The following is a 26,678-nucleotide window of genomic DNA, read 5'->3' on the forward strand; positions in this document are numbered from 1 at the left end:
CCATAACATTTAGAATACTGTACATTCAAAATATTTCGTATTAAATTGTATATTATGTTACATATATTTCGAGTATCAGCACCGACGAGACACGTGCTGAAATATGTGCATTGACTCGGAACCGAATCAATACAATACATGCCAACAAATAACTCACGGCATATTTATTTTAATACATGCTTATGTGACCTACTCACATACTCTGAACTGTCGGTCATGTTACGTCAATGCACTGATACAGTCAGTTTAAATTTATTATTAGTCGCTGGTACTTTACGGCACAGTGACCTGGACTTTAGGTCCTTTTTATTCCTCACTGTTTACAGAGCTTCCTAAAGCCTAAAATACATTCCGGAGTATATTATACGGTGAAATATCAACTCAATCGTATTATTTAGTACATAGGAACAGCATACAAACATGTACCATGCGAACTTTGACCTTCCATTGCGTCATAGGAAATCTCATTAAAATTCAAAATGGCGGCCTAATTGTGAACTGGCTTATTGAACCCGTAGTTCGTTGCCGATGCAGGTAAGAATTGTACTGATTGTATGCACGTGTTGCCGACCTACGTGTTACAGTAAGAGGAGCGTATATACAAAGTCGGTTTAGTTTAAGGTCTCTGAAACCCCTACGCACTTAACTTGTATCATAGATCTGTTGTGTCACGTCAATGACGTCGCCGACGATGGCTCTTGTAGCTTCTGCGTGGTGCGCTGCTTGGCAGTGCCATTGTAACAGTTTGTTCGCCTATATTAGTTTATAGTTTTTTTCCGCTCCTAAATGTGTATCAAAAGGAAATAATACATCATATGGGTACCTATAATATCTACAGCTACTACCTATTGTGTTAGCTGAGGTATTCAGGAAATACTGCGATATAAGTTGACCCCATGTTAGTGGTGATGGTCACTGGTGCTACTTTAGAGTTCAAAAATATGGCGCATTGAAACTCAATTCTAAATGCAGAGGCAACATCGTTTTACTAATCAATGCCACTGTTGCAGTTATATTATTATTATTATTATTATAGCAAAATAAAACTTGGAAAATAGATCAAATCATTTTATGTCACGATAATATCTCTAGTGAGTGTTATTAATTATACAAATGGACATCCTTACAGGGGTGGACATACAGTTTTAGCGACCCGAGGAGTACATTGTCGACCAAGTTGAAGTCGCACTACAACCTTGATTTAAAAAGAATACATTTAGTTCAGTGGCAAGACACAATATCAAACTTAGTGGAATACGGAAAAGGGGCCGTGAACAATGCACACTGCGTATACAATATGCTAATAACATTTAACAAGGTTATTTCGTAGACATTTTTCATGAATATTATTAGAAAGCATTTAGTATGAAACGCCGGAATTCGGTCTTGGCCTTAACTCTATCTATTGCGGTTATTTGATGACCATAAACGCTTTCTATCAAACTAAACCGGTCACCAAATTTAACAACTGCTTTCTCGTTTTACAATACAATCTAAATGAGCTAGTCTCGATTGTATACAGCGCCACCAGTGGCTGTTTCATGCGTCCAGCATCCAGAATATATGTCGAATACATTGCAGGGAAATCAAAAAAACTTGTATATCTTAAAGCGGCTGAGTCGTCACCTGCGCATGCGGCAAACTGCCGTACAAACGTACAAAGAAGCGTCTATGCATGAACCTTTGTGTTTTAGCGTGCGTTGTTGTCGTCGCTTGGAACTCAATTCCTGCGCATGCTCAGGAGACGACTCCCTCTGTTTTATTTCAGAATTGTACTTTACTCTGAATACTGACGTCATGTCTGAATATAGACCCATCGTCACGGTTCAGCCGCCCTGGAAGAAATCCTTCTATTTTAGACCAGGTTATTTGTTGCCAAGTGTCGCTAACAAGAAAACAATTATAGAAAATGATGTCAGAAATCTGACTATAAGAAGAGACGACATATTTATTCATGGTTATGTTAAATCCGGTGAGTCGAAGATATTGAGATGAATGAGCGCATAGGCATGGGGACCATGAATAGTTCCAGTTACTAGGTCTCGACTCTCATAATGGGTCATGAAACAAGAATTTATTAAACGTGTAAGCACTAGATAATATAGCGTCAGGTAACCGTGTTCTATTTTGAGTAATATGTCATCAAATTAAATCACGTACGTCTTAATATCGCATAACAAGTTGCATCACACACGCGTACATTCCACAAACTTATTAATAACGTTTTTTCGACAGACAAATTTCAAAACAAAACACATTATTAACAGTGCGATACAGGTTACACTTGAAACAGGTTAAAGAACGATTTAAGTTAACAGTTGCCGTATAGATAACACGTTATATTTACTTGTCCATTCTAGAACAACAAGTACACGCTACAGTACATGAACAGCAGTCTGTTGGGAACGTATTTTTTTTATAAACGGATTACATATACTACTGAAAACAACGTAAAAATACGGTTGTGGTCTTGTTTCCCGCACTGCGACGGTTACGTAATAGAATGTTTCCCACATGTTTCTGTCCCTGTATTCTCTTAGTGTTTTTGCTAAATTCAATGAAACAATTTTATACCATAGGCTTGCCAGTAACGTGATGAACATTGCGTCATTTTCACCAGGGACTCATTGGACCACATCTATAGTTGAAGAAATTGTTAATATTGACAATCCGGAAGACGTGGTAAGACATTCCCAGACTCTGGAAATGGGTCCACTTGATCATCCTGATCTCTTTGAAATCGGTCTCACTAAAGACATGGTCCCGGTGTCTGGTGCTAGTGTTATGGAAAAACGACCACTGACAAGGCCACTATAATGAAAACGCATCTGATGCCAGAATTTATGCCAAATACGTATTTTGAGAAGAAACCGAAGGTGACATATTTGGATTGTTTTATCTCATCACAATACAATTATGTGACGACATAGTATTTCTAGTTTAACACTTGTCTGTCTATTTTGAGTTGTGTGCGATGTTAACGCGGGGGAGTCGTCACCTGCGCATGCGTCATTGTTTACAAACAAGCGTTTACCCATGAGCCTTTGCGTTTTAGCGTGTGTTATCGTCGCTTGGGACTCAATTCCCACGCGTGCGCAGGTGACGATCCTCCCGCTTTAACTTTATCGAATATTGTCTTTCAAAACTGAATTTAGGAAGTCATAACATATTTATTATACTGTAAAGCTTCTAAAGTGAGTAATATGTTTTTGTAACTTGTTTTCACCGTCTGAGGGACAAGGCTTGTGTTCAGCATAAAATGCATCCGTCGCAGAAGCTGTCTGTCACTAGAGGGCGCGCTTTGTTCGAATGGTATACAACACACTGGCAGCTGTATTTGAAAATCCTTCGCCTTTGAAAGGTAGAGGAAACCCGAGTCCACTGTATCACGATTTCCTAAGTTTGATTATTTGTATTTATACTTCTATTGAGGGCGAAATTGAGAGCGTAAGAAAGCAGTACATTGCCGATGGATGTGATTGCTTTATTGTTGTTCAATTAGCAATTTTAATTAATTTCAGACAATTATAGTTACCAGAAATCCAAAGGATGTAGCCGTGTCCTTATTCAATTATCACCATATTACAAAAGTGTTGGAACCAATTGAATGGGACAATTTCATCAGAGAATATTGCAACGAGAACAGTGAGTAACCAACAACAATCTATTTGTTAGTATGTCGAAATACTATAAGGTTACCGCTAGTAATAAAAAAGTTTTGAGTTATAGCGCCCTCAGTCGGTTTCTGTGCAAGAATGGAGGTTAATTTCTAGCTCCTGTGATTTATTCACTAGTTTCCTTAGTACACCGGCGTTCTGATGAGCTATCGAAAGTTGGCACGTCAAAATCACCCCCCCCCCCAAACACACACACAATGCAGACGTAATTAGAACGTGTTTATACCAGAGCACCAGAAATCATCATATACCCCAAGGTTGCAGTTGATTGTCTATAACTGCGGCTTAGCTATACAGTCAAATCTCGTTTATAATAGTAATATTCACACAATACTCCTTCTTGACATCAGTATTTTAGATATTCAAACTTATTATATAAAATCTTATTATAAGCGCCTAAAAACGAGGTCGAATATACTGCCCTCTATTGGTGACTTTGATTGCTTCGAGCATACAATCACTCGCCTGATTTTGAGTTCAAAAATATTCGCAATAAAAACCAATGCATTATCCTATGTTTAATGCTACATTTCTATCACTTGCGCGAAATCTGTGTTGTGCCTTTGACGTTAAAATGACGTAATAACAATGATAATATTCATAGACGTCTACAGGCGACAATTAGAACGGCATTCGTGAATCTTTTTTTTTACTAGAGGGCGCACTTTTTAAAAAAGGTGTGAGGTAGTGGGGAACGCTTTTGTAATTCATTCAATTGATCTCCCAGAGTAGATCTGCCTATATTTTCTCAACAGATTTCACCTCCAGTAATGCGAAAACTGAAAGAATTAAACAAATGGTTTATTTTTCTTACAAGTCTTACAAGAAGCCGAATCACATGTCAATCATGTATGTGGAATGTTATCAGGGTCTCAATGACGTCAACAAATTTGAATATGAATCAAAATTTACTCTGGGTTGGCAACATGTATTTTTCTCCTGTCAGTGTCGTCAGGTAGTATCCCGAATCACAGCGCTATTTGGAAAATATAGATTTGAGACCTGTGTTTGGTAAACGTCACTGTGTGCAGGTTGATGTGTTTGTTTGTAGACGTCATCCTCTTGTCTGCACAACTGCTCAATATGATACAACGTAGAAATAGAAAAAAATTATATTGACAATTCCTGCTGCTAAACAACACACATCGTAACAGATGTTGTCAGGTATTTGTTTGTGCACGTTGAATATGTTGATCACATGCATGGATGCCAGGACGTGCACGTATTTTGCATCATAGTCTCTCAATTAATGCATCACATATTCCAATATGCACATCAATTGTATTCATATTCGTGTTATAGCTCGAGTACTAACACGTCTTTAGCATTTTACCTGTCTTTGTTGTTATATCTAGCCGAATATGGTTCATACTTTCAATATACAATTGATTGGGCTAAATATAAAGAGGAACCATGGACCATGTTTATTAGATATGAAGATATCAAACAGGTATGTCTATTGTCAAAGTCACCATCTTTGTTTATATTAGACCCGTATATCGCGCATGCGTGGCGCGACGATCACCACCCTTTAACCATAATAAAAACATGCTTATATATTACAGTCTCCACAAGAATACGTAATGAAAATGGCCAAATTTCTTGGCAAGAATCTAACAGATGAACAAATACATTAGGTCGCTCGTGTGACAGATTTTTGTTTATGAAAACAAACTTGGTTTTCATTACAGAGTTTCTGGTGCGAAATGAACAAAGGTTTCAAAGGAAAGATAAAGACTGACCGTACTCTGAAACTTCATTATGCCAAATAACGCATAACGCTGTAATATAACTAAAGTGTAAATCAATAGACCTCATTCACATATGTCCGCCGAAATCTCGCTGGGAGAGCGAGACCCACGAGACTTTTTTTCCCAAAATAGTGCTCACTGTTCAAAACACAATGAAAATGCGTCAATCAATGGAACAGTGCTAGCGATGACCGAATAAAATGAAACATTATTTGTGGCAAAACAAGTCACGAAATTTTCACCCTCCCAAAAAGATCTCAGTTGTAATTTGCAAATAAATTGTAAGGTATAGGAATCTGTTGACTTCATAGTCAGACAAAAATTGTAGAGCATACAACATGAAAATCTGTATTGACATTTAATGAACCTTTATTCACTGTGGGTTGGTTTGACACGCAACATTTTTATTTAAATAAATCATAATTATCCGTCATATCACGTCAGATTCCGTAGCATATTGTTATAAAGCAACTAAAACACTAGACCATTTTCCATTCACTGCGAGAATCATGCGTTATGCGTGAAATCGAACGTAACAACGTGACAAACAAAGGTCATAGCGTCGTAGTGGCGTCAAACATCGCGTGGGATTCGACAAACGCGAAAGTAATATTCCTATGTCGAAGATCGGCCGGTCGATGTGAGCTACGAAATAAAGAAATTCGAGTTCAAAATCAAATCGTTCGATTTTAACGGTAGACGTTCGACGCGCGTCTTTCATGCATCTCGCGAGATCTCGCAATTGTACGGAAAATCACCTATTCTCCATATATCCATTCGATATATTTAGAGTGTCTGTGGGTAACGTCCGGATTATTATGCAATAAACAAGAACGCTGCTATGCAGTGTATATGCAAATGTATAAAGAGAATTAACAATAAGGTTTTCACCGTGACAGGGATTGTTGGCGATTGGAAGAATGTATTCACTGTAGAAGAAAATGAGATCTTTGATAGAATATATCAGAAGAAAATGAAAGGATATGAACACCTGAAATACATATATTGAGGGAGATTTTTTGACCACTTGGGAGACGACTTGGTATTGATTATTCTCTTTTGTAGCATATAATTGTAGCAGCATCTATTCGCATCTATGATTACAAATATTGTTCAGATTTTTGAATTATTTGAACTAATAGATAAAAATATTGTATACCAAAGGAATTCTTTTTGTCAAAGTTTTGAAAATATTCAATCTAAAAATATAGCTCATCATCAAACGGTACAACTTGACGACTAATACTGAAATGCAGATGTAAATCAAATGTTGGAACTTGTAATTCACGTCGCGCCTCGATTTCGGTGTTATATTATTTTATTATTATTTTACATTTTTACATATTATTTTATAAAGCAGTGAAACTAATACACACTGTTCTGCTCTTCTGGGTACCTTGCTAGTACTTTTCATTAAAACGTACCACTCTTAATCCGAAACCCAGCAAGGTTGTTGTTGTGATTTTGACTACGTTTAGCACAGGAATTTGTAAAATTGCATATTAATGGTTTGCATAAGTTGGTACTTAGTCCCCGTTCAGTCTCATTTTGAAGTTGCTGCTAGATATCTCTCACATTTTCACAGGGACTCTGCAGCAGATGTCAACGAAACTTGGCAGGTTGATGAACAAGTAAGTGTTACATAGGTACGTAATTTATTTTCCAAATCTGAAAATCCTAAGTGGGTCCTTTTCAAGATTTGTATCCAAAATTACCTCTCTCAACTACACTGACAGAGCAACTGAGCATGCTCAGAATAATTGATTCTGTTAAATTCAGATTCAGATTCATGAATTCCTGATTTCAGATTCACAAGTTTTACCAAATGTATTCCATTTAAATGTAGCTTTCTTATTATCGAAAGTCATTCTTTGAGTTATTATTACCCTACCCCAAAAATATGCAAATTAGATCAATGCAGTTATTTGCTTTTATTCCAGCAACCATTTGGCCAATTTAGTTTATATTTGGTAGGATTACACTTTGACACGAGTAGATGTGCTTCTGGCAATAAAGACCACACCCTCCCAAAACAATGCAAATTAGATCATTGCAGTTATTTGCTCTTATCCCAGCAACCATAGGGCCAATTTATTTCATATTTGGTAGGATTACACTTTGACACGAGTAGTTGTGCTTCTGGCAATAATGACCACACCCTCCCAAATACATGCAAATTAGATCATTGCAGTTATTTGCTCTTATCCCAGCAACCATTTGGCCAATTTAGTTCATATTTGGTAGGATTACACCTTGACACGAGTAGATGTGCTTCTGGCAATAATGACCACACCCTCCCAAAAATATGCAAATTAGATCATTGCAGTTATTTGCTCTTAACCCAGCAACCATTGGGCCAATTTAGTTCATATTTGGTAGGATTACACCTTGACACGAGTAGATGTGCTTCTGACAGTAATGACCACGTCCTTCCAAAAATATGCAAATTAGATCAATGCAGCTATTTGTTGCTATCCCCTCCACCAGCCTGTCGATTTTATTCATATTTGGTATGATAACATTTTGGCATGAGTAAATGTGCTTTTGGCAATAATGACAAAACCCTCCCAAAAATATGCAAATTAGATCAATTCAGTTATTTGCTTTTATCCCAGCAACCATTGGGCCAATTTAGTTCATATGTGGTAGGATCATACCTTGAAATGAGTAGATGTGCTTTTGGCAATAATGACCACGCTCCTCGAATTACATTGTACTTGCTCTGAAAACATAGCTACAATTGTTTAAAAATTAACAGATGTTGTTCCATGTACAATGAATACATTTTAAATAATACTGTGTTAATAACATATTGTATCTGACAGTGGTGATTTTGAAACAAACCCAGTCCTGGTAATATACTAATACCTGAATTAACAAAGAAGAAATCATGTACATCAAGGTTCACTGAATGCAGTTTCTTGAGCAAGTATACATGTATGACAAATAGTTTTGTTGCACTCTGAGATTCTAAACATGGGTCAGTGGAAGTTTTTAGTTGTAAGTACAAAACTAGATTATGGGAAATCACTTTATGATGAGTTGTACCCACATAGATTACATATTCATTCACCTGTTTGCAGATGTTCCTTGTACTACTTTATAATCAAATAACGGGGACTGTGACATTCATGTCTTGTTAAGAAACTGTTATCGTATATTATTTTATAACATGCAACACTAGTTCAGTCAGCTTGTGTTTTCATATTGACATCCATAAATCACAAAAAGGATTAATTTAGCCTCGTATATATCTTGTAAGATTTAGTGATACCGTGACGATGATTTCCACTGTCATGGTCTAATTTTATAAACTCAGCGATACGCTATACAATGAGAAAGCAAAGTCCAGAGATGACGCCATATTTGATATCTGTCATGTAAAAGTTTAGAGTTTGCCGCCGGTGTCATTATTGAGAACATATTTGTATGATTAACTTTATTATCTTTTGTTCTGAAATATTTCTTTTTAGAAATATGTGCATAAGCGCATGTGAATTATTCATATGTATACGTTATGTATGTATAAAATGATGTGTTCTACAATGTTGTATGACGTCATATGAATGACGTCAGTCATTATGGTGTCGGCATACAAGGTCATGATCAACATAATCGAACGTACCTTTTGTAGAAAAGTATTTAGATTAAAATCAAAGCAATCAAATAATCATTTTATCTGATAATGTACAATTGTAATTTATCAAACAAAATATAAGAATCAATTACAAATAAGTAAAATAGGAACCAGAATTAACCGTTGGCTAATCTAGTCTGATTCCTCAGAAACAAATGAATTACACTGTCTTAGAGGGTGATTTATAATAACCTGAAACTGTAATGAAATGAAGCAAATAATAAAAATAATAATAATAATAATAATTATTCAATTATTTTTTTCTTAATTTTTAACTTAAATAATTTCCTTGAAGTAATGTCCTTATATTCTGTGGTAGCTGTTTCCATAGCTTGGGGGCAGTATTTTTAATAGAACGTTGACCTACATTAATACGGTACTTTGGAATTATTAAATTTCCTTTAGTTTGAAACCTAGTATGATAAGTTTTGGGTACATGCTGAGAGAGTTGGGACATAGAATTAGGAAAATTCCCATAAATACTATCAAAAACGAAAAGGGCTAATTGGAACTGGTGTTGTTTGTATATGTCAAGTATATTGTAGCTGTTAAACAATGGGATAGTATGTGAAAAAGGAGGTGAACCAGAAATAATACGTACAATTCGTTTTTGAATAATAAGTATTGGATGTAAATTAGTATTATAGGCATTTTACCAGGTTTCCAACATATATGAAATATGTGGCAAATTAAATGAATTATACAATAATATTAGAGTTGAGCTTGGAATATTTCTTTTCTTAATTTATATATGATACCTGCTTTGACACTTATTTTGCTCATCACATGATCAATATGTTGGTCCAGCAGCACACCAACATATTTAGTACACTCTACCTCACTAATAATTTGGTTTCTAATTGTCAAAATCCCAAAAGTAGCTACGTTTGTATTTTTACCTCTGAATAGTCTATATTCAGTTTTGTTAGTATTTATTGTCAGTTTATTACAGTCGCACCAGTCAACTATATTAACTATATTTAACTTTTCATAATGTATGTTAATACTGTTCCCAGATTGAAATGTATGAACTAAACTGGTGTCGTCTGCAAAGAGACGGATATCAAAGTACGTAGATGCACTAACATTAACATAAAAAAAGAAACAAAGTAGGACCAAGTACAGACCCTTGCGGAACGTCGCATATTATTGGAAGCGAGTCTGATGTTACACCATTCACACTTACATGTTGCTCCTTTTTTTTAAATAGCTCTCGACCATATCCAGATAATTTTCTAAATAAAATTGAGTGCTTAACAGTTTCGGACGCCTTTCTAAGATCTAAGAAAATTCCAAGAACTACATTCCCTTTATCAATTCCATCTAATACCTTTTGTGCTTGGTCCATAACAAAGAGTTTTGTACTAAATTTTTCTCTAAAGCCGTACTGCTTGGAATAAATATATTGAATTTATTCAAATAAACTGTTAATTGTTTGTTGCTTATTTTCTCGAATAATTTACTTAATTAGGGCAGTACTGAGACAGGTCTATAAGTACTAGGGTCAAAAGGAGTTCCCTTTTTGAAGATAGGGGTAACCTTTGCTATTTTAAGAGCATTTGGAAACTAACCTGAAGAGAATGAAAGATTTATAATGTGAGAGAGGGGCTTAGAAATATACTCCGCTGCGTGTATGAGTAGCTTAGCACTTATTTGATCATAACCAACTGCCTTCTTTTTATCTAACCCTCTCAATATATCTGACACTTCATGAGCTGTGGTACCACGCAAGAAAAATTAATTTGTCACATGTGCATTATAAGTTTCGAATGTACGTGTTGAGATTTCGTTTGCAAGGTTCACCCCAACTCTGGTAAAAAAGTTATTGAACCCTTTCACAATTGCATCTTGGTCATTCAGTGTAGTCGTAACGTTGCTACCGGAGTAATGGACATCAATGTGGTCCGGTAATTTTGTTTTTGAATGTCCTCTTCCTAATATTTCATTTATTATTTTCCAGGTTTTATCCGTTTTTCCATTATATTCAACAAACTGTTCTGAATAGAAATCACGTTTGGCATCTCTTAGAGCATTTGTCACATAATTTCTATAGCGTTTATATTTAGCCACGCTGTCCGCATTATAATTACATCCAACCATTTTTGAAAACAATTTATGTTTTTTTATTTATTGCCCTTTTTAACTCTAGGGTTAACTAGGGATTTTGAGAGATAGTGTGGGACCCACTTTGTTTGGTAATGAGAGAGGCATCTTTCTTACAAATATTCAAAAAAGTGCCAGATGCATCATAATTGCATCTAACCATTTTTGAAAACAATTTATGTTTTTTATTTATTGCCCTTTATAACTCTAGGGTTAACTAGGGATTTTGGGGATAGTGTGGGAACCACTTTGTTTGGTAATTCGAGGGGCATCTTTCTTACAAATATTCAAAAAAGTGCCAGATGCATCATAATTACATCTAACCATTTTTGAAAACAATTTATGTTTTATATTTTATTTATTTTGTAACTCTATAGTTAACCAAGGATTTTGAGAGATAGTGTGGGACCCAAATTGTTTGGTAATGAGAGGGGCATGTTTGTTACAAATATTCAAACAAGTGCCAGATGCATCATAATTGCATCTAACCATTTTTGAAAACAATTTATGTTTTTCATTTATTGCCCTTTTTATCTCTAGGGTTAACTAGGGATTTTGGGGATAGTGTGGGAACCACTTTGTTTGGTAATTCGAGGGGCATGTTTGTTACAAATATTAAAAAAAGTGCCAGAGAATGCGTCTTAGACATTATCAACATCGTTACTATTATACACATCGGACCAGTTCTGACTTTCAAGTTCATTTTTAGATTTGATTATATCAAGATTAAGTTTGGAGTAGTCACGAAATGACATTTTACCAGTTTCCGGAAAATACGCTTCTAAGTCTTGGAAAATCCCAAAAATTGGTAGGTCATTAGATATGTTCACCTCTATTGTCCCGGTACTGACAAAATGTGATTGAATATTTGTGAATAAATGGTCAATTACACTATGAGAGTTAGTTGTTGGTACATTAATGTGGGTACATTAATAATTTGTTTAAAGTTATAGCATGATAATGTGTGACAAAGATTTCTAACATGACTGGAGTCTGAATTGTTTAAATTAATATTGAAGTCACCAACTAAAACACATTCGGAATTAATTGGTAAATTATGTAACACTGAATGCTCTAAACTGTCTAAAAACTCAACATTTGTGTTTAGTTTTATGTAGATTATGACAATTACCAGCGACTTATTCCTAACAACATTAACATTTACCCAAAATGTTTTAGCATGTTACCTCGACATCAATCAAATTATAATCAAAAGAGGTGTGGATATAGGCCCCTACTCCACCATCCTTTTGGTTTGTTCTGCATTTTGTGTCTAATAAGTAATTATATAGATTGAACATATCTTTATTTTTGACTTGCCATATTTCAGAGTGTACAATGACTTTAAATTTGAAGGGAATTGTATCATACAATAATTTTAATTCATCAAAGTTTTTAGTTAGCGATCTTATGTTGACATGAGTGATGGAAAAAGAACCTTTCGAAATGTTTCCTGTGAGTTCAAGAAATGCATTGTAGGAATAAGTGTTGCAGCTGTCAAAATGTGTGTCAAATTCCTCACTATTGGAATCCATTATCACCATAAAAATTTACAGCTTGAGATAGAACTGATAATAAATGTAGTAGAAATAACAAATTACCATACAGTATGCAGTTGGAATGAAATGAAATTTAGTACATAGCATTGTGACATACCCATTATTACAGTTCACGTTCCCGGAGTTATTTCACATGATGTTCAATTAATGAATTTTTTTGATATCCCGCTCAAAGTGGATTATGATGGACATTGCAGTGTTATCCTTTTTTACATATATGCTCCCATTATAAGTCCAGAGATACTGATAGTGTGTTTCCTTTCCTGTGCGATTGATCTGAACAGCTGACGTGACGGTGGTGTTAAGTTTTCATTCACAAATATGTAGTTTGAGTGACGATGTACTCATCTATATGTGGTATGTGGGGTGGAGATTATAAACATATAGGTAAGTAAACTTTATTGACATTGTACCCTCTTAAGGGTATTAATAATTTAAGACTGATTTGTTTAAATGTATTCCTATTTTACAATACTATGAAATACTTTTAATTATTTTCGCTTGGAATTATTTTTTGCTATTTTCGTTGAAGAAATGATTCAGTGAAAATAAAACCTAGCGAATATACTTATTTTTCCTATATTTTACATTCAACTTGTCAAAAATCAGTGAAAATTAATTCCATACAAAACATCAAAAAACGATTTTCAACGAAAATTAATTCCAGCTAAAATAAAGTATTTTACAGTATTATAATCAGTCAAAGTTCAGCTGTGTTTATCGATGTAAACAGCATGTTTGTGCATACAGTTGAAAACACGAGTAACCAGTGCATGAACTATGCACTATGTATGAGCGCTATCATATGACTAAAATGACGTCATCCAGCAGGTGAGACGTCACGATATGGACTACGCAATAAAATGCAAATAATAGAAGCTTGTTTTTTAAAGTGTATATGATTTCTGGTTTTTTTTCGTCGAGGAAATGGGTAATAGGCTACGAAAAAACACAGAACTAGGGAGACTTTAAACAGCGAAAGACCTGACTGCATTAAAGTAGGTCAGCGTGATTAATGGCTTTGCTATTAAATATCGATGCCGCCGTCTGGCAACAATTCCGCTGCAAAGCTGTTTTCACTTCACCGGCTCTTCTACCGGCGTTCCACAGCAGCTTGTGCAGAAATAAAAATACATGGTACAGAGGTACGCGTCTTAGCAACGTAGAACTCTGTATGGTGACAGAACATTCTATGACGTAGCTCCACCGCGAAGAACACGGTGATTTGTTCAGGCATCGTTCACTTTTCTGTGAAGCACCAGGAGTAACGTCCAACTTGTCTGCCGTCGACGAAAGAACACAATTGAATGAACTGCACATGCGCAAACTGTGGGTCAAATGTCGTCACGCGACAATTCAACATAACCGGTACATTGCTTTTCATTGGACAATCAAAGATTTGAATATTACAATGAGATTGGGAATTCCCCTGTTATGTAGTGAGACTGACAGACGGGCACGTACTCAAAAACAAGTACTGTCGAGATGGTGATGGCAGAGGTATATACATAGCATATTTCGCAAATATATTCATATAGTTACATAATATCTCGAAAAAAAATTAAAAATGTTCTAAATATACATTCATCAAAGAGCTATCCGACTTATACGTTAAACATCCTAATGACGTCATGTTTGTGCAAGTGACTAGAGTGAATGTGCATTGGAGTGAAAGTGACCAAACGAATATGCGACTGCATGGGGATAATGTACATAAGGGCGGAATTGACTGAGACGGGTGTTAATCGGCGTGGCGTACTGCGAGTCAAATCGAGTAAAATCTGTGAATGTATTTACTTTGAACACGGATTAGCTGTGGAATACTTTATTTTCGCTGGAATTAATTTTCGCTGAAAAGGCTTTTTGGGCGTTTTGTATGGAATTCATTTTCACTGATTTTTGATGACTTTAATGTGAAATATAGGGAAAAAAGTATATTCGCTGGATTTTATTTTCACGGAAACATCCCTTCAGCGAAAATAGCGAAAATAAATTCCAAGCGAAAATAAAGTATTCTACAGTATATTTCCGCCGGTGCACTCAGGTAATGATCGGCATAGTAATGATTGTGTTGTAACACCCGATGCACAACGGTGGTTTTCGCGCCTGACAAATTCTGAAATGTTGGACGTGCATCAATATATCTGTTCACAGTCGCGAACTGTTGGCGTGCGTTATTGCTAGTTTTGATCAAGGTGTTAGGTGCAGTGATTTATTGTGTTAATGGTGGACAGCAAATCGTGACATTCTATACGTCACTGCCCATCAAAACGAGAGAATAATGTTCCAATGACATCATTTATGATAACACGTGATATCAGTCATCAAATCAGAATTAACTATTCACCGCCGGTGCGTCAGTTCAGTACTGGCATACGTGTTTGTGCATAAAAAATCGTATTGTTTCGTCGTTTATTGTATATATCATCAATTGTATATTCATACATAGTGTCAAATAACTAATATTGATAAAATAAATATTGGTTCTAAATTTCACATTATAAAATATTTAAATGATCGTTCGTGTTTTGCCGATATCTACGGCATGTTACTCCATGTGTTGTCTATATTGTAATTTCTGAAGGGTGCTTCTTGCCTAGCGCTCTCGTGTTACTTCGACAGAATTGGGTTTCATGACGCCGAGTAACGTGTGTATTCGTCAAGCACCGAAAATATTGGTTCGGGGTCTGCTGTGGTTACCCTCGTACGTGGTCACTGTGTGGTCTGCCTGGCGACAAGACACGAACTTGAATGAAATGCACATGCGTGAACAGAGGTGCCGATACAAACACGTGTCCATAGCAAGACTCGTATAATTGGACGCTGGCATAATTTGAATATTATAATTATATTGGGAGTTCCCCTACATTGTGTATGACAACGTGCTTTACAGCCGGAGCAAGCTTAAAGGTCAGAAGAGCTCAGTGTTTACCGCCGGGTAATAATGTCGTACATTCTGTGTATAATCCAGTGTTTAAATTAAATGTTACATTAGTCAAGTAAATGAAATTAATAAATTATAGTTTTTGAGATTAAACATTAAAATTAGTTCGGTCAGATATTCCGATGTTCACGGCACGTAGCTGGTGTGTTCACGGGTACTACATGTTGTTTAGAGAGTGACTTCCACTGTTACTATTCGCCTAATTCTCCAATGGCATTGCGCGTACGTATGTCCTCAGTATACCAAACAGAGAGATATGAGGAATGTTGTGACTACCCTAATTCGTGATCAGACTGTCAGCCTCGCACCACGACGGAAACTTGACTGAACTGCACATGCGCGCATGAACTGAGGCGGATCTGATTACTTCAGAATCATGTGACCATGCTGTTTAAAATGAAGCATGTGATTGGACGGCTTGTATTAATTTAAATACTGTAAATACATTAGGGGAATCCCCTGTATTGTGTATAAATTGTAGCTCACAATAACTACCCACAACCAGAAGACCGCCGGACAACGCGTCGAACAGAATCTACGGGAATCATTGCCCTTGAAGTTACATCCAACTCTCTGATCCTTGAAGTAATTGAACAGGCTGACACTGCAGGTAAGAGACAATGATGATGCTGATTCATAGTGAATGCTGTTTTAGTGATCGTAACGCAAGGTGACTTTGAAAACGCTACTCGAACTGTGACACGGAATGGCTATAATGTACGGTATTGATTTACAGTATTGTTCCACATTGCCCTCGTATATTTGGTAAGCCTAGTGGCCGATACAAATGCCTATAGTTGCAAAAATATAAATTCAAATTATAGGGGTGTCTGTTGTTGCTTTTTATCGCGTACATTTCGTGTAGTAGATTGCATGTAGTATTAGGTGTAATAGTTACAGAGGAAGACCGTGGAATTTCCGCCGGTGCACAATTGGCGGACGTCTCAAATATTTTGGTAGCTTAAATGTTGGCGTAATAATTAATTAGTTGTAATAGTTACAGTAAAAGACCATGGAATTTCCGCCGGTGCAAAGTTCGTGGCTGTCTCAAATCTGTTGGTAGCTTAAATGTTGGCGTAATAATTAATTAGTTGTAATAGTTACAGTATTAGACCATGGAATTTCCGCCAGTGCAAAGTTCGTGGCTGTCTCAAATTGTTTGGTAGCTTAAATGTTGGCGTAATAATTAATTAGTTGTAATAGTTACAGCATGTTTGTGCATACAGTTGAAAACACGAGTAACCAGTGCATGAACTATGCACTATGTATGAGCGCTATCATATGACTAAAATGACGTCATCCAGCAGGTGAGACGTCACGATATGGACTACGCAATAAAATGCAAATAATAGAAGCTTGTTTTTTAAAGTGTATATGATTTCTGTTTTTTTTTTCGTCGAGGAAATGGGTAATAGGCTACGAAAAAACACAGAACTAGGGAGACTTTAAACAGCGAAAGACCTGACTGCATTAAAGTAGGTCAGCGTGATTAATGGCTTTGCCATTAAATATCGATGCCGCCGTCTGGCAACAATTCCGCTGCAAAGCTGTTTTCACTTCACCGGCTCTTCTACCGGCGTTCCACAGCAGCTTGTGCAGAAATAAAAATACATAGTACAGAGGTACGCGTCTTAGCAACGTAGAACTCTGTATGGTGACAGAACATTCTATGACGTAGCTCCACCGCGAAGAACACGGTGATTTGTTCAGGCATCGTTCACTTTTCTGTGAAGCACCAGGAGTAACGTCCAACTTGTCTGCCGTCGACGAAAGAACACAATTGAATGAACTGCACATGCGCAAACTGTGGGTCAAATGTCGTCACGCGACAATTCAACATAACCGGTACATTGCTTTTCATTGGACAATCAAAGATTTGAATATTACAATGAGATTGGGAATTCCCCTGTTATGTAGTGAGACTGACAGACGGGCACGTACTCAAAAACAAGTACTGTCGAGATGGTGATGGCAGAGGTATATACATAGCATATTTCGCAAATATATTCATATAGTTACATAATATCTCGAAAAAAAAATTAAAAATTTTCTAAATATACATTCATCAAAGAGCTATCCGACTTATACGTTAAACATCCTAATGACGTCATATTTGTGCAAGTGACTAGAGTGAATGTGCATTGGAGTGAAAGTGACCAAACGAATATGCGACTGCATGGGGATAATGTACATAAGGGCGGAATTGACTGAGACGGGTGTTAATCGGCGTGGCGTACTGCGAGTCAAATCGAGTAAAATCTGTGAATGTATTTACTTTGAACCCGGATTAGCTGTGGAATACTTTATTTTCGCTGGAATTAATTTTTGCTGAAAAGGCTTTTTGGGCGTTTTGTATGGAATTCATTTTCACTGATTTTTGATGACTTTAATGTGAAATATAGGGAAAAAGTATATTCGCTGGATTTTATTTTCACGGAAACATCCCTTCAGCGAAAATAGCGAAAATAAATTCCAAGCGAAAATAAAGTATTCTACAGTATATTTCCGCCGGTGCACTCAGGTAATGATCGGCATAGTAATGATTGTGTTGTAACACCCGATGCACAACGGTGGTTTTCGCGCCTGACAAATTCTAAAATGTTGGACGTGCATCAATATATCTGTTCACAGTCGCGAACTGTTGGCGTGCGTTATTGCTAGTTTTGATCAAGGTGTTAGGTGCAGTGATTTATTGTGTTAATGGTGGACAGCAAATCGTGACATTCTATACGTCACTGCCCATCAAAACGAGAGAACAATGTTCCAATGACATCATTTATGATAACACGTGATATCAGTCATCAAATCAGAATTAACTATTCACCGCCGGTGCGTCAGTTCAGTACTGGTATACGTGTTTGTGCATAAAAAATCGTATTGTTTCGTCGTTTATTGTATATATCATCAATTGTATATTCATACATAGTGTCAAATAACTAATATTGATAAAATAAATATTGGTTCTAAATTTCACATTATAAAATATTTAAATGATCGTTCGTGTTTTGCCGATATCTACGGCATGTTACTCCATGTGTTGTCTATATTGTAATTTCTGAAGGGTGCTTCTTGCCTGGCGCTCTCGTGTTACTTCGACAGAATTGGGTTTCATGAAGCCGAGTAACTCGTGTATTTGGCAACCACCGAAAATATTGGTTCGGGGTATGCTGCGGTTACCCTCGTACGTGGTCACAGTATGGTGCAGTGCTTCACGACACTACACAAACTTGAATGAACAGCGCATGCGTGAACAGAGGTGCCGATACAAACACGTGTCCATAGCAAGACTCGTATAATTGGACGCTGGCATAATTTGAATATTATAATTATATTGGGAGTTCCCCTACATTGTGTATGACAACGTGCTTTCCAGCCGGAGCAGGCTTAAAGGTCAGAAGAGCTCAGTGTTTACCGCCGGGTAATAATATCGTACATTCTGTGTATAATTCAGTGTTTAAATTAAATGTTACATTTGTCATGTAAACTACCTTGATGAATTACAGTTTTTTAGATTAAACATTAAAATTAGTTCGGTCAGATATTCCGATGTTCACGGCACGTAGCTGGTGTGTTCACGGGTACTACATGTTGTTTAGAGAGTGACTTCCACTGTTACTATTCGCCTAATTCTCCAATGGCATTGCGCGTATGTCCTCAGAATACCAAACAGAGAGATATGAGGAATGTTGTGACTACCCTAATTCGTGATCAGACTGTCAGCCTCGCACCACGACGGAAACTTGACTGAACTGCACATGCGCGCATGAACTGAGGCGGATCTGATTACTTCAGAATCATGTGACCATGCTGTTTAAAATGAAGCATGTGATTGGACGGCTTGTATTAATTTAAATACTGTAAATACATTAGGGGAATCCCCTGTATTGTGTATAAATTGCAGCTCACAATAACTACCCACAGCCAGAAGACCGCCGGACAACGCGTCGAACAGAATCTACGGGAATCATTGTCCTTGAAGTTACATCCAACTCTCTGATTCTTGAAGTAATTGAACAGGTTGACACTGCAGGTAAGAGACAATGATGATGCTGATTCATAGTGATTTTAGTGATCGTAACGCAAGGTGACTTTGCAAACGCTACTCGAACTGTGACACGGAATGGCTATAATGTACGGTATTGATTTACAGTATTGTTCCACATTGCCCTCGTATATTTGGTAAGCCTAGTGGCCGATACAAATGCCTATAGTTGCAAAAATATAAATTCAAATTATAGGGGTGTCTGTTGTTGCTTTTTATCGCGCACATTTCGTGTAGTAGATTGCATGTAGTATTAGGTGTAATAGTTACAGAGGAAGACCGTGGAATTTCCGCCGGTGCACAATTGGCAGACGTCTCAAATATTTTGGTAGCTTAAATGTTGGCGTAATAATTAATTAGTTGTAATAGTTACAGTAAAAGACCATGGAATTTCCGCCGGTGCAAAGTTCGTGGCTGTCTCAAATCTGTTGGTAGCTTAAATGTTGGCGTAATAATTAATTAGTTGTAATAGTTACAGTATTAGACCATGGAATTTCCGCCAGTGCAAAGTTCGTGGCTGTCTCAAATTGTTTTGTAGCTTAAATGTTGGCGTAATAATTAATTAGTTGTAATAGTTACATTAAAAGACCATGGAATTTCCGCCGGTGCAAAGTTCGTGGCTGTCTCAAATCGTTTGGTAGCTTAAATGTTGGCGTAATAATTAATTAGTTGTTATAGTTACAGTATTAGACCATAGAATTTCCGCCGGTGCAAAGTTCGTGGCTGTCTCAAATCGTTTGGTAGCTTAAATGTTGGCGTAATAATTAATTAGTTGTAATAGTTACAGTATTAGACCATAGAATTTCCGCCGGTGCAAAGTTCGTGGCTGTCTCAAATCTGTTGGTAGCTTAAATGTTGGCGTAATAATTAATTAGTTGTTATAGTTACAGTATTAGACCATGGAATTTCCGCCGGTGCAAAGTTCGTGGCTGTTTCAAATCTGTTGGTAGCTTAAATGTTGGCGTAATAATTAATTAGTTGTAATAGTAACAGTAGAAAACCATGGGATTTCCGCCGGTGCAAAATTGGCGGACGTCTCAAATCTTTGGTAGCTTAAATGTTGGCGTAATAATGAGTTATTATTTGTAATATTTACAGTGGAAGAACATGGGTTTTCGGCCAGTGCAGAATTGGCGGACGGCTCAAATCTTTTGGTAGCCTAAATGCTGGCGTACTCATTCCGTACCAGGAATGACGTCCACGCCGGTGAGTCTTCCATGAACTGGAAAGTGTTGAATTAACTGCACATGCGTAAGTTGTTGTGCACTGTCGTCGTGTGGCATCTCGAAACCTTTGAATTTTATAATTAGAATATGATTCACCTGTAATGCAATGAGACGCAGACTTGGCAGAAATCCAATTACCATTCACGTCATGGGTTGGTGACTCCTGAGGTGGTTTCGGACCATAGGGTAACAGATTATGTTACACGCGGTCAAATTTTATTATTTTCCTTGAATGAACGGTTCAAACTACCACAAACTTCAAACCAGTGGTCGGGATTCTACATTAATCCAGAGAACAATGCGTCTACATTCCACATATACCATTTTTACGGGGCCATAGTAAAGCCAATATAACCCAATTGAATTACGGCCGTGAGCGATCCGACCTACATGCCATAGTTTATCGTGACGCCACATATCATCGTTTCGTTCCCTAATTCTTGTGTAAATTGGTGACATCAAGACTGCTTAGCACCATTTGTAATCATACTATAAAATGCGCAAGCGCTCCGTCTTGAAAAGCAATGCACAGATTGTGGCGTGCAATGTGTGCAATATTATAAAACAATTAGATATTACTTGTAAATAACTTCGACCAAAATATGAAATAACACTGATTATGAACAATATATGTAATGCACATACAAAGACCACAAACAAACTTTTATAATTTCTCGACTGAGCCCATAGTTTGCTGTTAAGTGTTAGTATACACATGGCAAAGTCCAACATGACGTCACCTGCAACACCATAGACTTCCGTCAGTGCCTTTCTCTCACTGAAGTCGGTGAGCATAAACTTATTGTTTATTTTCGGGTAAATTACAAGTCATAAAATTACATGCCATATGTGAATACTTGGGTTGAATGAATAACGAGTGCCTGTGACACAGTGTGAAAGATCATTTGCTATACACCGGTGCAGCCATGCACTCCGTCTTGTTATTCATATTTGTACTGACCGCCTTTCACATAAATTCTGAGTCACAGTTCGTGCTCATATCTATGACAGTTTCTGTATGTCGTAATTTATAAAATTGGCCGTACAGATGTATGTTTTGAAACGGATCGCATTTCTCGCTGGTGACGTCGTTGTACCGCGATACCTTGGTTACATGTTATCGAGCGCCCAGAACGTTATTCTAATGAATGATTAGTTTTTTCGTAGGCGTTTTGTATAACTAGTTAACATACCAGCCTAGCAACGTGTTGTTAATGGATACTGAGATTGGATGTCTTCCTAATTCCCCGAGTTTGTTTCTAACTGGTGAACGTGTGGAAGTATTTTACAAAATTTTAAATTTAATTTTCCAATGTGGGTTTTATCTGTATATTTCTCTGAACCCCACATTTTTCGTTTTTCGCAACCGTTTCGTATCATTAGCTAACAGCACTTGAGGTTTGTTTTATAATTTTACGTTATTGTCTTTTCACAGGACAGCATGGTTTGATTGGTTGCTTATTAAAATCTTGTGAACTTAGTTTAGTCGGGAGTATACAAATTGTGTGTAATACTGAATGGATAATTACAAGGACTTTTTACATTGGCAAGTAATTTTATTTTATAGTATTACAAATATTGCATCTGGCAAATACCACAGCATGCACAATGAATAACATATTATTGATGAGAAACAATGCCCAATGTTGTCGATGCAAAATGACGCAATAATGTTAAACACGTTGAAATAGCTGCATACAATTAATTAACTTAGTTAAAGTGTCAAATATCGCACTGTGAGATTAAACTCTATTAACTTATCTACATCTGCAATTAGCGAATTTACAGATTAGCTGAACATGCTAGCTAAAATACATTTTTTACACTATCTAATCTTAGCAATGATTTGCCGTGATCTGCTTATATGCTTTAGATTAGATAACCCATTGTGAATTAAAATGCACTCTACACTGGTTGTGTGTAACATTGTATATCTAAAACTGAAATAGATGAATGATAGTATGTGGTTCGCTTTCATGGTACAAGCGAGACAATCATCTCGAGTTTACATACCGTCACCATTAGCTGTGTTTATTTGCACAGTATGTAAATGCTGTCTAATGTCCAAACTAACTTGTTTTCTTTTTGAATTTCAGGCATGATAAGGTGTGTATGATTTTGTTTTATTCTTTCTTTTTAATCACAGGAATCGACTATTTATATTAATTCAACTTATTCAATTTGGAATTCCATTTAGAACACGGATGAAAATACACAATATGAAAGATTGTCTTTGTTCATAACAGTACTGATCTGCGTCTGTTTTACTAATCCTTTAATTATATACAAATACAGTATATCTGGCTATCAACAACTTAACAAATTTACACGAAACTGGCAATCACAAGCTTAGCTAGTATTACTGTTAGGGAGGAAGAACATTTATTGTTGTAAAACGAAATCAGGCACAATATGAATCTGGGTTGGTTCATTTCATTTTTCTACTATAGGCATAGTTTCAGGTATTATAAATTATTATTACAACAGATTTCTAGGTCAATGTAATATGATTTATAATTGATATTATTGACTTTATTGTCAGACCAATGTGTGAAAGCTGCAGAATATGGAAAATGAGGAACCAGTTCAAAACCTTCTCGTAATTCGTCCCTTTTCTATCAGTTACACTCAAATACGTTACCGAAATTATTTGTTATTGATGTGGTGTGGTACGGTATTTGATTGTAGTAGGGGAAAACTTGGATATGAGCACTAATTATCAATGATACTCGCCTACCAGTTTATATGTAATATAAAAGTATAAGCACTCAGTTTGGATTTATAAATACATCTTTATTCAAACGTCTCATCAAGTTATCCTCTGGTAATTTGCCCCTATTGAAGCTAGTATTGTAATTACCCCCCCCCCTCTTCAACAATATTAACTGTAGACTAAATCCAAACTAAGCCTACCAAGTTCGACCACTAAAAGGGGCGCCACACACTGACACGTTGCTAACTATAGTTGTTTTTAATCATGGTATCAATCACAGTGTATTGTTTTCTTTATTTACAAGCCTGGTGATCCCATACATGTCGCAGTTAAAAATGGTAATACCGATGGAGTGATATCATTATTAAAATCTGGAATAGATGTAAATTCGTTGGGTAATGTAAGTAACAATATCTTTATTTTCATCCTGGCCCCGACATGAAGTACATCTGCAAATAACGCAATATACATACATAATGTTTTTATTGTTATATTTATTATTCTTAAAATTAAATAACGGCCCCAACAATGCTATAGTGAAAGATGGACGTGAATGTTTAAATATACATAGCACATCAATATAATCGCATAAATCAAAACCTAGACTTGGATTATTTTGTCGAAATTTTAATAGCTTCATAACAATGCATCTCTGTAAAATTCGCAGAAACATAAAACAAGTCAATCATTTAGTCAATAGCGACTTCTAAAATTTCATTTTTTTTTAGTTTCGATATATCGATATTTTAATGATATTGTGAATACCTTTCGATTTGTATCAAGTCATACATTCGCCAAGTCATACATCCTTGCATATATTTGGCGTAACACCGATCTATATGCACAAGGTTTAATTATATCTACTGTAAAACATGTCTTTTTCGCGAATTTAGCGAGAGAACTGCTTCGTTAATTCAAGATGTCGCTAATGACTTTATTATCAATTCAAAAAGGCCGCCAAACAAAGAAATCAACAATGACAAGGGAGATTCGCTAAATCAACATTTCGCTACTGCGTCATTTTACCATCATTCGCTAAAATTGCATGCCACTTTTTCAACATGTTTTACAGTATTTGCAATAGCCATAGATGATGCTCTATACAAACGTGAGCCATGGAACAAATGTGATTAATTTATAGTCATAAAATACATCAGAAAAACTATTTAATTGCAATATTAATAATCGTTTGGTATCGAAACAATCAAATTGCTACGTCGAATCTCTTCCTCCTTAATACCTTCGTTTTAGTTTGTCTTATACGCGACAATATGTTTTTGAAAGATGCGGTCTTCATACAGAGAGTCTAGTTTCAAATTTCAGATCAGATCATTTCATTTCAAATATTTAACATATGATATGTGAAATTCGTCCCTGTAAAAGAAAATATTTTTTATTATTGTTCTTATTGATAGCTGTTATCATACAGTAACATCTCTCTGGCATACTCGTGTAGTTACTGTATGTTATCATCCCCACAAGTCGCGCCCTCTAGAGGCGAGAAGCCATTGTGCTTTCTAATGTATGCAGTCAGGTAAAAAAACTATGTCGTGAATAGCAACAGCTATTTCGTTCGATGCTTTGCATGGCTTTCTTTGCACTCGGTCTTATCTGGACTCATCATAGCCAACAAAGTACAACACGCTTACATAATTTAAGGTTCATGCAAGGTGCGGCCACGTATATGCAGTCGGGCGAACCATTTATTTATGACAAACGAAGCAGACTAAAATGGTTTCCATTACATTGTACGAAGAGCACAATTTTACTGCTTAAACCAAAAACCAAACAGCCTGCATTAAGATTCTACATCCCCCCAAAAAACGGGGCTGTCAGAAAAACACTGTCATTCGTCAAATGCAACTTACAGTACTAGGAAAGAAAATTCGAAAATCGCATAACAATTAAAATTAAAAACAAATATAACCTCCCTTGTTACTAGCACGCCGATCGCGTAAAAACAGGAATAAATTTGAACAAAAAATGCCAGAAAACCTGTACTTTCGAAAGATGGCGGGTGTCAAGTGTGTCCAATTGCGACAACAACATATAAAATAATTACAAGCAAAATAAATTGAAAGCTGCACTATGACGAGGCTGACCTAGACCGGTATTTAACACTTCTATTTTGGGAAACGCGGCAAGCGATATTTCAATGGCTTGTTTTCCATTGCAATTTAAAATAGCGCCACGAAAAAATTGTGTTCACTTAATATTGTACAACGTCTGCAAAACTAAGATGAAATATTACCATATCCTTATTTTCAATACTTTCAACATTTGCATGCGTTATTTATCCGATTATAATTTTCTATATTCCATTCCCCGCTTTCCTGATTGTCTCATGTTGTTAGTACTTAAACCACTGGTCCAAAATCTAACTCATCACTTTAGAGAAAACTCACATAGCCATACGCATTTTCATGATTAAGTCACTGCTGTTAATCGCATATCACTAAATCTAGATACGCATGATTTTATGCCAATTAATACGTTCTAAATAAAACATAATAAATTTAAAACCCCAAACCCAGTTTTTTGAACTGAAAATGTAGCTTTGCAAAATTGGTTCCGCATGCTACAATTTCGATTATTGATATATATCGGTTGTAGATTTCAATCTAGTCCCTTTCCATTGTCTTGTACATCTTGTTTTAAACATTTCTCAGGATGCGAGTGTTCATTTCAGTTTTAATTAATGTCAATTACTGTAAAACCTTTTTCCCGTGTAACATTAGAACGCCATAATGAATACAGAAGTAATGTATATTTTATCGCTGATATCTCTTAATCATCATCCACATCTTGATTTTTTTCAGTTGAAACGTACACCACTCCATTATGCAGCAGAATTTGGTAAAGGTGAAATCGTAAATTTGCTTCTACAAAACGGAGCATTAAAAGAACCATTGGATTTGGTGAGTCTGTAGTAATGTTACAACGTATAACATCGTGACTTCAGTGTAGTGTCCTTATGTCTGTTACAGTGCTCTGTGTCACGGGTAATTTGTATACTGTCAATAGCG

General features: G+C 36.2%; 2 protein-coding genes and 1 long non-coding RNA gene across 3 annotated transcripts in view; all 3 read left to right on the forward strand.

The window, feature by feature from the left end:
* The first annotated feature begins 457 nt into the window (after positions 1-457).
* The window catches only part of LOC102804368 (sulfotransferase 1B1-like), a 100,927-nt gene continuing 74,706 nt past the window's right edge, over positions 458-26,678 (forward strand). The window contains exons 1-5 of the mRNA XM_085494374.1: positions 458-534; positions 1,769-1,972; positions 2,621-2,876; positions 3,522-3,645; positions 5,033-5,127. Coding sequence (XP_085350500.1) covers positions 2,817-2,876; positions 3,522-3,645; positions 5,033-5,127 — 279 coding nt within the window. The 5' untranslated portion in view covers positions 458-534; positions 1,769-1,972; positions 2,621-2,816. The remainder of the gene's footprint in view (positions 535-1,768; positions 1,973-2,620; positions 2,877-3,521; positions 3,646-5,032; positions 5,128-26,678) is intronic.
* Positions 19,596-22,482, forward strand: LOC146730006 (uncharacterized). Its single transcript, XR_014927789.1, has 3 exons — positions 19,596-19,701; positions 20,812-20,919; positions 22,375-22,482. It is a non-coding gene; the product is annotated as an uncharacterized LOC146730006 (long non-coding RNA).
* LOC102809324 (uncharacterized) overlaps positions 22,901-26,678 on the forward strand; it is a 49,049-nt gene continuing 45,271 nt past the window's right edge. The window contains exons 1-3 of the mRNA XM_085494682.1: positions 22,901-22,981; positions 23,957-24,052; positions 26,472-26,570. Coding sequence (XP_085350808.1) covers positions 22,901-22,981; positions 23,957-24,052; positions 26,472-26,570 — 276 coding nt within the window. The remainder of the gene's footprint in view (positions 22,982-23,956; positions 24,053-26,471; positions 26,571-26,678) is intronic.

Source organism: Saccoglossus kowalevskii, chromosome 20, assembly GCF_978046115.1.
Source record: "Saccoglossus kowalevskii chromosome 20, keSacKowa6.1, whole genome shotgun sequence".
NCBI lineage: Eukaryota > Metazoa > Hemichordata > Enteropneusta > Harrimaniidae > Saccoglossus > Saccoglossus kowalevskii.